Raw genomic sequence first — 17,242 nt, 5'->3', positions numbered from 1 at the left:
CAGGTGTTGGTGTGTCATGTCCTGGCTTGACACCTGAGTTCTAGATGCATGTCACCCATTCTCTACTAGTACCCCAATCAGGACAAAGCGTGCAAAGCAGCGTCTGGGGGACGGGTGCTTTTGGAAGGGCAGGGCAAAGGGGGTTCCTGGCCTGGGAAAACCAGCTGGATCAGGGCTTGACTCTGAGAATGTAAAGCGCTGTGTGCAGCACAGATGCGGTAAGGCTGGGTGGGCTCAATAAATATCCATGGTAGAGAGAAGCTTCCTAATGCTATTTGCAGATTATCTTTAAGCCTTTGGAAATTGGCTAATTCCAAAGGAGGAGTGTCCTGGGGAATGATTGATTTCCAAGCCTGCTGGCAGATGGGGATGGGCATCATACATCCACAAAGGCTTCCCTTTGCCTCTGTGCTGATGTGAATGGGCCCTGGTTGTCAGCTTGGGCAGTAAAGCTGTAACAAGGGAGGAGATGGGGTGTTGTAGAGTCCTCCAAAGATGGCCAGGCTTGGCTCAATCTTACTTCCCCAGTAGCTTGATCCACAGCTTGGCATCTTTGACAAAGACTTTATTTCATCTCCAGTGCTTCATCCTAGGCCTCATTAGTTGCACTTTCCCCAAAGAGCACAGCTGTATTGGAGGGGTGGTGGATGGAGAAGTAGATTGTGCTGTAAGTGGGTCCTGATCTCTCCAGGGCCTTGCAGGTTTAAGACCAGAGCATCAAGCTGGCATTGGTGTCAGTGTGGCAAGGGATGTTGGAGGGCAGGTTTGTGCCATAAGTTCCACGGGTTATTTCCTGCTGTGGCATTGAGCTGGGGCAGTCTGCACAGAAGAGTTGATGTATTGCGTCTACCATAAGCACTGGCTGCAGTGAATTTGCTAGTTGAGGAGCCAGCCTGGAAGCAACCAGCCTGTAGATCACTGTGTGGAGGTCTCCTTCTGGAGAGGTGAGGGGGAACAGGGTTTCCAGTGAGCTGTCGATGGATGCAGGCATTTCTCACTGTGCCTTTTAAAACTCAGTGCTCAACGTCCCAGAGAACAGCAGGTGATAGGGACATTCAGCATCAAACTAAACATAGAGGTTATCTCCAGAAAGCATACATGTAGAGCTCCCACTGTCACAGTGGCTGGCCTCCATGTGGTGCAGCAGTCCAGGCACTGAGCTGGCAATAGTATGCCCATGACCCCAAGTGTGCACATGGCTGGCAGCATATTGCAGGGGTTTTCAAAGTTCTTTATCCTTATTTTGTACTGTCTGGATGGACCTCCCTGCTGAGTGATGTATTGACACTAATCACTACATGCACATTAGCCAGAGAGAATGTTAAATTTTACAGTGCAGGCTGCAGTGTTGCTGAATCTCTCTTGTCCCTTGAACACAGATCAGATTGATGAGAACCTGAAGCTGGCCCTGCAAAAAGAGCTGAATGTCATGGCACCAGGTCTCACCATCCAGGTAGGCTCCTTCCTAAAGGGAAACTCTTCTATATTTCACTCCCATAAAGTGTACAGTTGAGAATGGATGGAAATGATTTCCTGCCTCCACGTTTCATATGGTTTTCACTTAAGTGCTGGGCACATGCCAATTTGTCTGCTCTCTGTGAGGAACATCTTCTTGTTCCCCATGCCAACTGCCACCACTTCTGACACCCTTCAGTGTGATTACGTGGATTACATTGAAGTGTCCAGCCACATTTAGCAGAGAAGTGTTGTAATTCCACAGTCAGCTTCCCCAGCATGCTTTTCATAGAAGTATTCTTTCTCAGCAGATTTGCAAAGCTTGGGCCATTCTGGCCACCTCGGCTTTTCCCAAAACCCATTTAGGACTTAGACGTTGCCTTTTTTTCCATGGAAAACTTGTCATTATGGTCAGAAAAGAGAAACTATGTGAAAGAGAGAGAAGTGGTCCCTTCTTTCTGGACAGATCTGCATGTATTAGTGTTACATCTGCAAACTTTTTAGTGACAAAAATAAGTTCTTACTACTTCTGTCATCCCTGCAGAGCCAACCCAGCTCTGAGAGTGTGAGCGGGAGTCTGTCCCAGCCTACTCATCATCCGCACACTTGTTTAAGGTAACTTGAACAGGATAAAATTGGGCTTGTTCCTCTTGGGTGTCTTTGTCATGTGTACAGAGGGAGGCTGTTTCCAAAAGACTTTTTTCTGCTTGCATTTTACATTAGAAATCAGGTTCCATCTAGGTTGGGAGACTCTGTGATGGCTAAAGAACCTGTGAGCAGTCACTTGAGAGGGCCCCATTCTGGTATCACATCACAAGAATTAAACAAGTGAAAGTTGAGCTGGTGGGAAGGATCAGACTCATTCTACTGTGCTTGGTTTTGTTACCAAATTTAACTTGCCCAATTAATATTTTGAGTGGAGGGGGCCTATGTTAAAAAAAATCTATGGCCTCAGCCCTTCCATTGGGTGTGAAGAGCTCACAAAAAACGTCCTTCCACCTCACAGCTTGTCTTTGCAATTGCACAGTCCCTGTAGACAGTGACAGATTGTGGTAAGCATCATGTCACAATCAACTTTGGAAGAGCCCTGAGGCTTTGCCTTTCCTAACCACCTCAGCCATCCAGATTTAACAGGCCTGATATTGTAAAGGTAAAAAACAAGCAGGAAAAATCCTCTTTAAGTTTTAAAAACCAACACTTTCAGACCCTCTGTATCCATCAAAAAGGACACAAGCACAGTTTTAAAAGTTCTTTGCAGGTCACCATTAACTGAATTTAAATTGCAGAACTCAGTTCTGTTCTCAGACACGTGCTATCCTATTGAAGACAACTGAGGATAGCTCTCAGCCTGCAAGATCTTTGTTACTTGTTAGGAATTGGAAGGCAGCCAGCTTGACTGAACCCAAACTGAGTTTGCAGGACCTGGAGTTAAAAGCCACGTTGTTTAACTTGTAAACTAAGCACACTTCATCTCGAGTCCTGCCTGGCATTTTCAGTCCTTTCTCAGAGTAGCATTGCATTTTAAAGTCTCTGGTATAATGTTCCTTACTGTGCAACTTGCCCATTATTCTGTATCCTGTGTCGTTGAAGCCATGTGCTCACTTGGCTAAGGTTACATCAGGATTTTTAATAGAGCCCTTTATGTACAATGGCTTGTAGCTTTCTAGGCTGAAATTACATGTGCTAGGCAGGGAAGTGAGCTCTCTGTTTTCATGGCCGCTCCCCCTTACACTGTGGTTCACTATGAGGCCCCATCCTAGCTTCATGCCTCTCTTATCTTAATGAATTTCCCTCCCTATGTTCTTCCCTAGGCCTCATTCTTATCCCAGGGCAACTCTATATCCATACAGATGCAAAGAGGGTGTTCTGTTACCCGGAAAAGACCAAATCCTTTAGAAAATGCAGTAGGTTATTTGTAGCATATAAAGAGAGATGCCATGGAGGAACCCATTGTTGAACAGACTGCACTGGGTTAGGAGATGACTAGAACATTCATATATCTTAGTTAGGGAACCAGTACCCCATGGTTTAAAGACCCACTCCATGAGAGCCACCACAGCAGCAGCAATCTGCCTTAAGCAAGTTCCCCTGCTGGAGACTTGCACAGCAGCAGCTTGGATTTCGGTACACATTTTCATTAGATGCTAGTCTCAGATTTCCACCATGCTCCAGTGTTGAGTCTGAGAGAGTTGTGCTGTCGTCCATATTTAGCTAAGGACCTGGTGAAGCTCTGCTTGCTAATCTCCCACAAGAGGAATGCACAAAGGCCCTTAAAGGAGTGAAACGTTACCTTCTAGTAACTGTTCTTGGAGAGCTGCCTGTGTACAATCACACTGTCCTGCTCTTTTGGGTTTTTCTGAAGGATAAGAGTTACATGTGTGAATGTTGCTGACTCCCTTCCAGTTGGCTTTGTTGGGAAGGGGAGTTCTGAAGAGGGAATACAATGAGGAGAACAGGATAGCTTGGCAGACCATACACCAGTGTGTATGAGGGCAGCTCAAAAAGAGGCAGAGAAACAGGGAGACAGTGGAGAGAGTCAATGGCGGTGACCTTTTCAGAGTGACCACATAGGTGGAGATACGCTATTCTCAGTGATAACTTGTTGTAGGACAGGAACAGAGAAGCTGAATGGAACCACCAACCCTTAAGTCACTTTCTGACCCTCACATAGTAAAGTCCAGCATCTGAGTGCTGCTGGCATGAGATTTAGAGCTTTCTTTACTAGATGGCACTGCCTGGATCAGGTTATTTTAGCAGAATAAGTTGCATTTCTTGCAGGTGGTTTCCCAGCTCTGCAGTTCTAATTGTAGAAAGTCTGTTTGTTTTTAAATGCCTTTGGCTTCTTTTTCAGGCTGTGCGTGTTACAAAGCCCAAAATCCCAGAAGCCATTCGAAGAAACTTTGAACTAATGTGAGTATTTGCACAGCAGATCCCATTGTTTAGCAGGTTCATGCTGCTTACACCAACTAAGGGTATGTGCTCTCAGGGGGAGTGGTGGGCAGTTGGTGCCGAGGACCGCATGGAGGGGTCCAAGCTTCTTATTCCTCTCTGTGTGTTTGTGGAGAAATTCCGTGGCATTGACTAGAGGAGGAGACTCTTCCTCTTCTGTTGCTAGAACTTAACTCCTGCTGGCAGCAGGCAAAGACACTGGAGGAAGGATCTCCTTCCCTACCCATGGCTAACAGAACTGATCTCAGCAAAGCTCTATTGGTTTCATATGTATTGAATTAGACTGGGCGCTTCTGTAAGGTCACTATCTCACTGCAGCAGTGTGCTGAACACTGTATCTGCTGAGCATGCTTTGTGAGTGTCCCCTTCCTGGTTGGAGGAAAGGCCGAATTGGCTTTACGGGGCCACTGGCTCAGATGTAGATAGAGATTGTCAAAGACTCAGGTGCAGCAAAGTGGGGTACTTCTTTCCTGTTCCTCTGAGGAGAGAGATTCCCCCTCTCCAGTTTCATATGGAGATAAAATTTGAACTGGCATTTTTGCTATCCTGGTTGGTGCATCATCTTCCAAACAGCTGCTGCAGGACCAGAGGAGGGAGCCCAGGCAATGGCTCGTTTGCCTCCCCACCCTTCCCACGCCCCCGAGCTCCTCTGTGTGTGGAAGAGTAAAGCAGCTGTAAACCTAGCGCAGCCTGCTTGCCATGAAGGTATCGGTAGGTGGATGGTGATGCAGAACTGGTCTCTACTCGTTTCTGTGCAGATTGCAACTTCAGCCATCACAAAGCTCCCTGGAAGTTCTCTGGGAGGGCTTAGCAGACTCAAGTGTTACCCATCTGATATTGTCCATGCAGGAGCCTGCTTTCTGGAAATTCCCTCGGGACACTAAGGGAGGATCACACTTTGCAGTTTCCCCTGCGTGCTGTCCTTTTCCCAGAGGCACTGTTAGGTGCTGAGCTGAGGCATGGGAGCCATTCAGGGTTCACGTTAGCTAGTCTATAGCAAGAGGTTAAACTGCCCATCATAGTTAACAGTCAGTCTGCTGCCCTTGCTTGGAAGTGAGTGGTGTCTGTCTGTAGCTGCTGCACAAGGGCAGTCTTTGCTGCTGGTGGGCACTGGTGCGGGGATGGTGGGAAATAGATGAACCCAGGAAATTGCCTCCAGAAAGGGGTTAGGTGGCTGAAATAAGGAGAGCAAAGATACACAAGGCCAAGCAGAATGTAAAGACAGCAGGCGCAACAGAATAAGCGAGGTGCTTAATCCCAGGCATGGGTAGGAGAATGTTGGACGACAGTTCTTGCACCCAACACACACATACAAATGTGCCAGTCATTACACGAACCATGTTCCCATCTGTGTAACAAGGCCAGGTGGAGGCTTTATCTGGCTGTGGGCTGTGCTCCCCTGGGGGCCAGCACACTCTCCATGTCATGGCAGGATAGGGTGACTTGGCAGTGTTGCCCACTTTAATAATTGTATCACAAGTCTTATGATATTTGCTGTTTTCTATCAAGCCCCAGCTGCTAGAGTCATGTGATCATATGAGAATTTTGGCTTAATTACCAAAAAGTAAGTTTCTAGCATTTGTGGTTGTGAAGGAAAGCTTGAAAATGTGACCCTGATACAGCCCTGTAGGCTAAGACACTGGACTGCAAATAAACCCCAAACTTATTAGTGAAAACAGGTCAATATTTTTAAACGAAATCTCAAGACTTTTTGAGATCTGACTTGTAACTTTTGATAGTCTGGGGTTGTCAGTGCTACATACGTGCTCTGCCTTTGTGCTCCTATCACTAGGGCCATCTTTGAGCACCTTGCAGACATTCATTGTTATCTTCACGGACCCTCAGGAAAGCTGGACAGTGCTGTTATCCCCAACGTACGGATGGGAATCGAGATGCATGGAGTCTGGCAGAGCCAGGAACCAAGCCCAACTCTCCTGAGTCTTGAACAAATGCCTTAATAGCTAAGGCAGATGACGGGTGGTGTTAGTAAAAAGTTTGAGAACCACTTTCTTTACCACCAGACCATCCTTCCACTTCAGCAGCCTGTGTCACAGGGATCCTCAGAGAGCAACAAGTTCATGGTGAGGGCAGTATGGGGCCCTGAACCAACGCATGAGATGACAGCTAGCCTGAATGTTTAGTGTGAACACCTTTAGAAGAGTCCCAGTAGTCAGTCCTGAAACCTGATCTTCCCTTGGGTCCATCCATGCCCCCTCCTTAAAACTCCTGGGCCTATGATCCTCGTGTGAATCCTGTGTTCTAACCACCATCCTTTGAAGCAGAAGACTTCTTGGCCTTCCCTTAAGAGAAGCTCCTTAATTGGTCACAGATCTCTTGTCCTCTAAGCTCGTCAGGTTTTCTGTGTCACTGCCCCAAACTCCAATAAGAGTGTTGCATGGAGGTCCGTCAGACAGCCAGAGTCATGTCTGTGCCATGTGGATGCAGCTTAGCTTGCTGGTAGACACCTTATGCGCACCTGCAAGAGATGATTGGGATCAGGAAAAGTTCAGTGCATGGTGAAGTTCCTGAGTTTAAATCCTATTTTAATATTTTGGGTCAGCTGCTTTATTCTTAACCAATCTGTTGTTTGTGCCCTTTGCAGATCTCTAGCATTTTGAACTTCTCTCCCCTTTCATGTGCCTCTTCAAACAATGAAAGCTCTTCCATTTCCTTCTCTCGTGTTAGCAGGAATATACTCAGTGCTTGGGCCAGTTGTTAATTGCATCTACCACAGCTAGCAGAGAGCACAAGAATGCAAAGCAGTGACATTGTAGGTCCTCACACAGGGTAGCATGCTGTCTTTTTGGTAGAATAGTGGAGTGGAGAGTTGAAGAAGGTTATCTTGGAAGGGAGCTAACTGGCTTTGCCTCCACTTGGTCACATAGATATGATGCTGATTTGCCCAGGTTCACATCTGAAAGCCAGGAATAGAGAGTACCGTCCACTGAAGAGGTGTTGTCCCCTCGTTGTCAGGACATGGTTTAGTCTTGGGGTTGTTAGGGAGCCTTGACTGTTTTGCTTCCTAGGTGACAATGGTGGCACAGCTGCAAGCATCTTTTCCAGGGTAACTGACCCTTCCGGCCCAGAGGCTCTATCACTGCAGCGTGCTCTACCTTGGAGTTGTCCCGGAAAAGCAGTGTGGTGCTCTAGCTAGTGCAGAATGCAGTAGCTTGTCATTTGAGCGGAGTACTTGTTTGTGTAAGCTCAGTGCCCTGTCCCAGGTACTGGCTGCCCGTTTCTAGGTGCAGATCTTTGATCCGTAAAGTCTGCAGTGGTCTAGGATACATTTCCTAGCAATCACCACCCATAAGTCATGTCAATTACAAGCCACCCTTGCTGTTTGGTTCAGGATGGGCAGCAAGACTTTCTCATGCAGGATACAGTGTCAGATTCCTCTGACTGATGCCTTAGATCATTGTAGGTGCAGAGGGCAGGTATTTCTGCAATCCATCCCTTTCATGAATTTAGTGCTTTGATGTAATGAGGCTTCCATGTGCAGAGGACCATTCAGGGCCATCTTTAAAACAGTAACTCCTCCTTCCCTTGCTAAGCTTGTACTGGGCAAGGGGGGAGGGATAGCTCAGTGGTTTGAGCATTGATGTGCTAAACCCAGGGTTGGGAGTTCAATCCTTGAGGGGGCCATTTAGGGATCTGGGGCAAAAATCTGTCTGGGGATTGGTCCTGCTTTGAGCAGGAGGTTGGACTAGATGACCTCCTGAGGTCCCTTCTGACCCTGATATTCTATGAACCTCCCCTTTGCTCAAGCAGTCAGCTGGCCTCCAGTTGTCTTGTGGAGTAAATCCCTCTAATTGGATTCTGATTTAAATGATGAATATTAAGAGATTAACTTCCCCATTGAACTCCAAGGGCAGCCTGTGGTAACACAGTGACCACCAGTTAAGGGCAGCACAAAAAAGCCAAGGAGCAAAAGCAAAATCCCAAATACACAAGCGAGCTGCTCCTATTCTGCAGCCAGTTTATTGGAGTTTTTAACAAGTAAAGTAAAACTGCATTTCACCCTATACCCCCAGGCATACTCGTCTGTATGCTGTCTGGTTGTTCTGTACCTGCAACTCCATGTCTATCCCACCTGCACTCAAGTGCTCCCCTTTGGGATGGTGACATTGCGGGCTGTGTTTATTCTAAATCTACACCCTGAAGGCTCACTTGCAAACTGTTTTGTGGTGCAGGGAGGCTGAAAAGACCAAACTGCTCGTAGTAGCACAGAAGCAAAAGGTTGTGGAGAAGGAGGCGGAGACGGAAAGGAAGAAGGCTCTTATAGGTATGTTGAAGAGTCATTGACACACATGCACTTCCAAGGGCTAGTGTCTTCAGATTTCATCTTCTCACAAGCTATTTACTGGAGTGGACTAGGACAGAACATCCCAGCTAGGGCCTTGTGACAGTCTGCTGTCCCTAGCCAAGCAGGAACAGGCTAGGTCACTAGTCAGGTGGGAGACATTCAGGGTAAATCCTGTAGCTGATGATTCAGTAGATGATGCTCCTCCCTCTGAATCAGCACTGACTCCCTCACCGGGGACAGCAGACCTCTGAGCACCTCATTGCAAGGATGTATTGTGCCCTGCAGCAGTCGGTGCACTGGCTACCAGTTTTTGTGGTGATGCTGCTTCTGACCATTCAGTGATACAGTGGGGCCTGTTACTGCCCAGTGGACACATGGTGCAGAAGCACATTATCCTATGAAGCCATTTGTTTAACTTTGGTAGTTCTAGTCTCTCATCATGTCAGTGCAGTTTGTGTTGTGCTGACCCCAGTCCCCCATGTGGCGTTAGGGGTGCTGTGCTGATGGAGGGGCCATCCTTCAGAGGGGTTGTAAACCCAAGGGCCTACTGCTGGGGGTCATGGAGTATCGCCTGGCCCTTTTGGAAAGGAAGTGAGAGCAGCCCCAGTGGCCCTGTCCAACTCTAGTTCAGGGAGTATATGCCACTTCCATGAATGATTCCCCTTTGTAAAGTGCTGCATTGTGGTGCAGGAGAGGGACTTAGAAGCTCGCTAGAGTTCTCAACACCCCTCTCTTGGAAGCTGCTTAGAACTTGGAGATGTTCCTTTTGAAGTGAAATTCTTAGTTGTTTGGCTTCTACCCAAGGTCTCTGCATCGCATCACTAAACAGTTTGCTTTCAGTACATTATGAGGGCATTCGGGATGGGGCTGTGTACTGCACTGGGGACACTTGTAAGCCAGATCAGTCCTGCGGACTGGAGTCACAAGCTGTCCTGGTGAAAGTGGCTGAGCTCTGCAGGCTGAATGTTTCCAAACCAAGGAAGTTTGTAGGCCATAAGTTACTGGTAGCACTACCCGTGTGAAAGGTGGTGGAATTACTGCGGTGCTACAACCCATCACTGTTGTGTTTCCTGATCATGTCACCCAAATGCAACACTGTTAATTTGTGAAGCACCTTGAGGGGATGGAAGAAGTGAGCTGTAGGGATAGCCTGGTACTGAGCCTGTTACCATCAGCAATCACATCCAGTGCAGTTCATTCAAAACTACTGTCCACATGACTGAGCTGGGATGCTGTGGCCACAGGTACTTGAGCTGGTATTGTCTGAGCTGCTGTTTGTAATTGCAGAAGCTGAGAAGGTGGCTGAGGTGGCCAAGATTCATTATCGACAGAAGCTTATGGAGAAGGAAGCAGAGAAGAGAATTTCTGAGATAGAAGGTAACTGGAGCTTGAGTAGTGACACTTCTCCTCTCCCCCTACCCTGCCCCCCCCCCACACTAGCTGTTAGCACAAGATCTCCAAGAGGCACCCCTGCACCTCCAGTAACTATGGGTGGAGGAGAAACCTCAGCCTGGGGATCCTAGGTGCTATCACAGTGCAAATAATAAACCTCACACAACTGTAGCTCTTAACTGTGAGGGTGAATTCTCCCCGAGTGTTTTCCGCCAGCTCTTCATTGCCTGATGTGTGTGTTGCTCAGCCTGGCTGTGACCAGGCACAGCCAGTGATCGCCTTACGTCACAGTCCCAGGGGGCGTGTAGTAATGTTGCTATTGCAGTTCTAATGCTCTGTTCTATTTGATTGTCTTGCTGTTAGATGCTGTTTTGCTAGCAAGAGAGAGAACAAAAGCTGATGCAGAATATTACACGGCTCGGAAAATGGCTGACTCTAACAAGGTATGAGGAGTGTTTGGAACAAAGTGACCCAAAGCTTAGACTTGCTTAGTCTCTTTGCTCCACCGAGGAAGGGGAGGGCTCCAAATGGCGAGTGATATGGGAAGGTTTGATTTATCTGATATCAATTCAGTTTTCTGATGCAAGGATTTAAATCTTGACCACAAACCCCTGTTGCTGGGTGTGGGGTGAGAGGGGACCTGTGGGGATAAATCCAGTGATGTCTGCATGAGAATGTTGCCTCTTATGGGATCTGCTCTCTCGCTCTGTATAGCTGAAACTCACACCAGCATATCTGGAGCTGAAGAAGTATCAGGCCATCACTGCCAACAGCAAGCTGTATTTTGGTAACAGCATCCCCAGCATGTTTTGGGATTCCTGCACCTTCAAACATGTGGCTGTGAGGACCATGCCAGAAGCCAGCCTCCTTTCAAAGGAGGATCCTGCACTCTCTGGAGAAAGCCACCTCAAAAAACCAGAGAGCACAGGCTGATACAAGAGGCGGAAAAGCTTCAGCAAGCTCTGGAGGCAGGGGCTGCATCATGCAGACCAGCGTCCTCCCTAGTGTGCTACAGGGCCGTTGCCTGCCCTCTGCCATGCCCCAGTGGGGCGGACACAGCACTTGCAGCCTCTTTCTACACAGATGTGACAATTGGGTTGATTTCTTTAAGCAACAGCTGTGTTGAGGGCTCTGCCTTTCCCTTTTCTCACTCCCTGTTTGAGCTGGTGCTTCCGAATGAGGGACAATCCTGTACTTAAACCTGCTTATACTGGAATATTAAAGGACAGAAGCCAGGGAGCCTTCTGCAGGAGGTGCAGTTCTTTAGAAGGCCTGTGTTCTGCAATACCCTTGTGGCAGAAGATTTGGCCTAGGGGCCCTCGAGGGTGCTGGGCGAGTGGGATAGAAAGCCTGGTCATTTTGCTGCCCAGACCCTGAGGCTGGACCGACTCATTAACCTCCCTCACACTGCTCTTACGCCTGTCGCTCATCTAGACGTAAACTTAATTTCTTCTTGTAAAATGCTACTGACTTTCGTCTGGGTCGTGCCTCACCATGCACACCTGCTCAGCTCCCTCGATGCCAGAGGTCTAGAAGCCCAGCTAGGATGGTTTTGGTGGCAAGTAGTTTTTTTTTATTTTTCTTTTAATAGGAACCATATAGCTCTAATCCTTTCTGTAGATAGCAACACTAACTGCTGTGAACTCGGCACTAGTGTATAATGGTAATGCAGTGCTAGCTGGGCTCTGTCTCCTCCCATCCAAAGATGTGGATTGAGGAACAGGCTGCATATGGTGCCAGGTACTGAGGACAAGGAGACAGACTTGTGAAACCTGCCTGGCCACATACACCTCTGCCACCCCCGCAGCCTCCTTCCAGTTAGCTTTGCATCCTCACCCTGGGAGGCTGCTACCTCTCTGCATCTGGCAGACAAAGGGAGGAGAGCAAGTGCAGCTGCAGGAGACAGCACTCCCAGGTCTGCCCCCCCCCACCCCAACACACACAGAGAAGGGACTCAGTTGGCTGTCCTGCTGCCCACCTCTCTGGTGCTGGGTTGGCCCAGTGTTCGTTCTGCCTCCAAGCAAGGAATGGGTTCAACCTGCTGCTTCAGCTCAGTCTTGCTCCATCACTTCTGCAGCTCTGCCCAGGGTGCCAGCATCAGGCAGCTGAGCTTCTGTAGTGGGAGCTCTGCAGCAGCAGCTCCCGACTGGAGTCGTTTAATTTGGGGGCATTCTGTTTTTGAATGAAGTACTGTCGCTTCCCCAGAGAGCAGGTGCTCAGTGTGAACAGCTCCTGTCGCCCAACTCGTTGTCTGTCAGCATTTTTGACCATCTGTAATGTCCTCAACTGAGCAGCACTGCTTCTTGGGACACTGCCTGCTAGCGGCACAGGAAGGAAGCCCCCTGCTAGGGATACTGTGCTGCATCTGCTGTCTGCCCCTTGACCCACTGTCCTAGGGTGGGGGGAATTCCTAACTGTGCTTGGTGTAGTCTCCTCCTTTCCAATGGTAGGGCCACTGTTCAGGTGGTATTTCACATACTGTTGCGTAGACACTTCCTTTTTAAGTTCTGGAGTGTGTGTGAAGGGGTGTGGCTTAGATCACTGGGATTGGTTCCAGAATGTCTGGCCTTCCATCTGGCCCTGACCCCGCTCTGCTAAGATGGGAAAAGAGCAGCCTCATCCACCAGAATTGGAGTCTACGTGCTCGTACCACCCTCCTGGCTCCATGGGCTGCACCAGCCAACTCACCCCTGTGGGTGCTTCCCAGAGATGCTGGGTACCTGCATCTTGCCCTGCAGTTGAGCATGGAGCTGGGGCTTGCCTGGGGAGGGGACCAGAGCTGGGGCTTGGAGCTTGTCTGGGAACGTGCTCTGTATTTTTTCCTGAATGCTAATAATTTACCTTGTTCTCTGAAGTATTCGGTTCAAGGTTTAAAAACCTGAATATGCCTTAGCACCTGCTGATGGCCTCCTGAGTGGGCACAGGGCTCTCACCAGGGACGGCCCACACACAGATTTTGTGCCGATTTAACTATTTTACTTGGGGAGGTGTGGAGGGGGGGGAGTGTTTCCCCAGTTGAAATAGTTAAATGAGTGTGAGCCGTCTTGTGGGCGCTGTTACACTGCTGTGAAGGTTCCCTTTCCTCTGCAGGACTATCAGTACTGCCCCAACCTCCTTTGTCTGGGTATAGTTGTGTCCATACTCAGGGAGTTGGCCTGCTCTGTCTTACTGTGAGTGTGGTACAATTTGTATGTGGACAGGGCCTGAGGCTTGGAGCTTTGCTTCTGGCATTTCTGTTCTTCCTCATGTCTGCAGATCTCATATGGCCAAACGGCTGTTCTCTCCTAAGCATTGCTCCCATGCTGTGCTGCCTCGCTCCCCTGGGAGACTGATGCCCCCTTTCTACTTTGCAGCATGTGATTCTCACCGGAGCTAGCTATTGTTCTCAACCCACTGCCCCTTCTGCAGCATTTCTGCCTGTGCTTTGTTCAGCTGGAGTGCAGCATGTGTCTCTTGGAGGATGTGTCCCAGCATGAATACACTGTGTGCTTTACAGACCCCTTGCTCTGCATCCACTTTGCTGTTGGCTTGTCAGCTGTTTGGGGTGCACTCCCTGGCTCCCATTTAGTTGCTGCAGCTAGAGTATTCTCTTGCCCAGATACTTTAAGTTAGTGCCCATAGGAAGGGGAGGCCTTGTGCATTGGGCTGTCAGCATTTGCTTTGCCAGTCTCTTAGAGCCCAGCTAAGGTGGGAACCAAGGAACAGTTAGCCACCTGAGGATTAAAATGCCATGCAGCCTCCTGGAGCCAGGCAGCAGCAGAGACGGCACTTCATTTTTGCTGGGAGTTTGTGCACTCCTGCAGCTTCTGGGGCAAGGACAAATGAACGTTACCATAGTGCCATTGGCCCCTTGCCCCACTGTGATTAAGGTGGGAGAAGAGCAGGCTCATCCACCAGAACTGGAGTCTACATGCTCATCCCACCCTGCTGGCTCCATGCTGAGTTGAATGGCACAGTCCTGCCAACAGCCCCCTGGCAGTTCCAGCATCTCGTGGAGAGAAGCCAGGCATTGCCAAGCAGCCTATGGCCAGGTGGACTTGTCAGAGAGTTTGAAATAGCAGCCTCTGAATCTGCATCCTGGCCAGGGAGAACTTGCCTGCTCTGTTGTTGAAGGCCTGCTAGGTGAGATGGCCCTGAGCCCCCTGGCTGTAATGACCAGCAGCCACAGCACACTTAATGTCTCACCCTTGACGAGTGCTGCAGAGGCCACCTGGCAGAGCTGAGATTGGAGGGAAAGTGCTGTAGTGGCTGCAGGTGCTCCTGGGGAGGTACTCCTATGCAAGGACTGGCCAGGAAGAAGATTGGACCAAGTGGCAGTAAAAGATGACGGAGTCAGTGGCTTGGAGTGAGGACTGGTCAGGAAGGGCCTTAATAGGGCAGACAAGAGCTTGTCTTAGATGTGGTAGTGAAAGGGGAGATAGTGAAGGGGCAGCGTGGGTGAGACGGAGTCAGCGATGAGTCAAGAAATTGATTTTGTAGCCATGTTCTGCATTTGTGTAAGGGAGATGAGGTGAGCGGGGAGGAGACTACCAAGACAGAATGGGTCATAGGACAGGTCATGCTGTTCAGGGTGATGTCAGTGGTGATGATGGTTTAAACTTAGTTTCATGCATTTAGAAAGATTCTGCCTGATTGAGAGATTTCCTTCACCTTAAAATGGGGACAGTTTCCAGTCTCCCACACTGTACTGGGCACTGCCATCTAGAGATGGCTTTGAGGAGTAACCAGTTCCTGCTCCCTGCTATGCCTGGATTAAGGACGGTCACTGTCCTGTCCTCGTGGCCTCAGCCAATTAACTGGTATTGGCTAAAGTAACTGTGTCCTGTCCAATGTCCAGGTTGCAAAGAAGGCTGCTGGAATGGAAGAATCCTTAGAAAGGAGAGGCTTGTCTCACCTGCCTCCATCCTGATCCATGCTTTCCATGTAACCCTCCTCCCAGTGGCCAGTTCCTGACATGTGGCTCAAGCCAGGAGTGTTTGTAGGCAAATGTCGGACAATGGCAAACCCCTTAATGCAGGGCTGAAGAATAGGCCATGTGAGCAAGGGGGGTGCAAGTTGCTCAGGCTGTGCTTCTCCTTGTTCATACAAATCAGTTCACTTAGACATCACTTCTTTGGCTCAGGCTAAAATTGGTGTGGGTGTGTGGGGTGTCCCCTGTTGGCAACAGGTGCTGGCTGCAGTGTGCTAGAGCTCTCCTCAGCCCAGGCCAAATGTCTCTCTTGCTGCCCCAGGGCTGAGAGGGGAGTTTAGTCTGGCTTAGGCCTCTGATGAGACTGCTGGCTAGCAGGAGATTAGACTGGTTGACATCTTTGACTCTGTCCCCAGGGAATCACTCTCTTTGCCCTCCCATTTCCCCAGGGTGCTAAGCATCCATCAGCTAATAGCTTGGTATCAGCATCCCAGCCATGGGCCAAGCATCTGCTTTTAAGGGCTCTGTGCCCCAGTCCAAGTTCTGAGCTGTCCTGTTTCCCAGCTGTGGGCTACACTAGCCTTCATTCCTGGGGGGGCCTGCACTGTTGCAGGAGAGCAAAGTCATAAGTACAAACGGTATAAGCTGACTGAACAAGCATCTGCTCCAGCTGTTTGAAAGTTTGCTGCAGGCACTGGTGCTTGGCAGCTGTGAGCAGGGTTCTGTGCCTAACAGTTGTCACTGCCTGAGGCTGAGTGGGAGCTTGGTGTCTAAGGGATGAGGGCATACCCTGCACACTCTCGGGTGGCTGGGTGTACAAGGCCTATCTGTTGCTGTAAGAGTGGCCCACTTCCCCAGCTCCAGGAGGCAGGCAACAGTGCACAAAAGTGCATGGCTGGCTCTACAGCCAATGGGTGAGGGTAGACTCAGGGTGCCTACAGAAAACAGCCCCTTCTCTTCAAGAGGGCAGTTGCTCCCTGGGCAGTAATGATCCTCCCAAACTTCTGTTCACTTGAGGCCTCAGTCTGCTGCCAAGGAGGGAGCTGCAGGCTGGACTTGGCCTGTACAGCCCAGCTGGGCTTTTAGATGTGCTCTTTATCTGGCTTGGAATGTATGTATCAGCTACTCACTCTCCCTTGCTTGGTGCGTTCTGCTTTTTGTACATTTCTCTTGAAGGAGTGCTTGAGGATGTTCCCAAGGGTTCATTGTCCCTTGGCAATACTTGATCAGTACTTGCTGCTCTAGACAGAAATCTCCTGTTTTCTTAACCAATGTTTTAGGCTCCACATTCTGATCACTTTTACCTACTCTAAAATAACTGTCCATGACATGCTGGTCATAAGTGAGACAGTTGGCTTGATCAGCATGGGTCACTTGTGCATTACACTTGGAATTCTTACAGGGCTCATGGGCTGGAAATTACTTGTTTGAAAATGAATTTTGAAGTGTTAATGTTTTGAGAACATAAACAACTTTCCCTCCACAAGCTGCTGAACTGTGTCTGATGGTGGGTGTGCTCTGGGACCTGGACAACCTTCTGGGGAATTTACTTTTTTTAAAAATTATTCACATTTATATGGCAAAATGTTAATTTTTTGGATAAGAATAAAATTATTTTGATACCATGTATTGGGTGGCTGCCTTGCCCTCATCCTCCTGTCTGTTACCATGTCTCTCACCCAGCATTTCCATCAGAGAGTTCAGAGTTGTGTGAAAGCAGGCAGCTGTGGTCTCACCCTCTGCAAACTCAGGGGAAGACCCAGCTCAGCACAAAAAGCATGAACAGATCAGCCACTCCCCTTTTCCAGTCTGTCTAGGTTTCCCTATTGGAAATACTCCGAGTGTCTTTGAGAGCACACAGAAGCTGTATAACCCAACACGTACCTTCAGCCCCTGCTCTCCTGCTGCAGCTAGAGGCTGTTGTGGGACCTCTACTGTTTAGGGCTCTAAAGCAAGCTCTGCTTGGGGTTGGGGATGAGGGTCTCAGAGGGAAAGATTCCCCAAGCTCAGGGCTTCTCCAGACCTAGCACTCCCCACTGGTGGGATCTAGGAGGATGGAGCAGTGAGGGCCATGTGGAGAATTGTTACCTGCCATGCAGTCACAGCTGTTACACATGCATCCATCCTCCCACAGCTCCAAGACCATCTGCTCTGTAAATGCACCAGGGCATGGGGATAGAGCCCATCAGCCCTGGGCTGCCTTGCATCAAATTGGAGTAACATAACCCTGCTCC

General features: G+C 49.1%; 1 protein-coding gene across 1 annotated transcript in view; it reads left to right on the top strand.

Moving 5' to 3' along the window:
- LOC127054219 (erlin-1-like) overlaps positions 1–16,635 on the top strand; it is a 65,624-nt gene extending 48,989 nt beyond the window's left edge. The window contains 7 exon segments of the mRNA XM_050960241.1: positions 1,380–1,453; positions 4,307–4,365; positions 8,595–8,686; positions 9,995–10,084; positions 10,463–10,542; positions 10,814–10,948; positions 10,950–16,635. Coding sequence (XP_050816198.1) covers positions 1,380–1,453; positions 4,307–4,365; positions 8,595–8,686; positions 9,995–10,084; positions 10,463–10,542; positions 10,814–10,948; positions 10,950–11,225 — 806 coding nt within the window. The 3' untranslated portion in view covers positions 11,226–16,635.
- Positions 16,636–17,242: the final 607 nt, after the last annotated feature.

Source organism: Gopherus flavomarginatus, chromosome 6 (assembly GCF_025201925.1).
Source record: "Gopherus flavomarginatus isolate rGopFla2 chromosome 6, rGopFla2.mat.asm, whole genome shotgun sequence".
Lineage (NCBI taxonomy): Eukaryota > Metazoa > Chordata > Testudines > Testudinidae > Gopherus > Gopherus flavomarginatus.
Note: the sequence above shows the minus strand (reverse complement) of the source record. Positions and strands in the feature narration are given on the sequence as shown.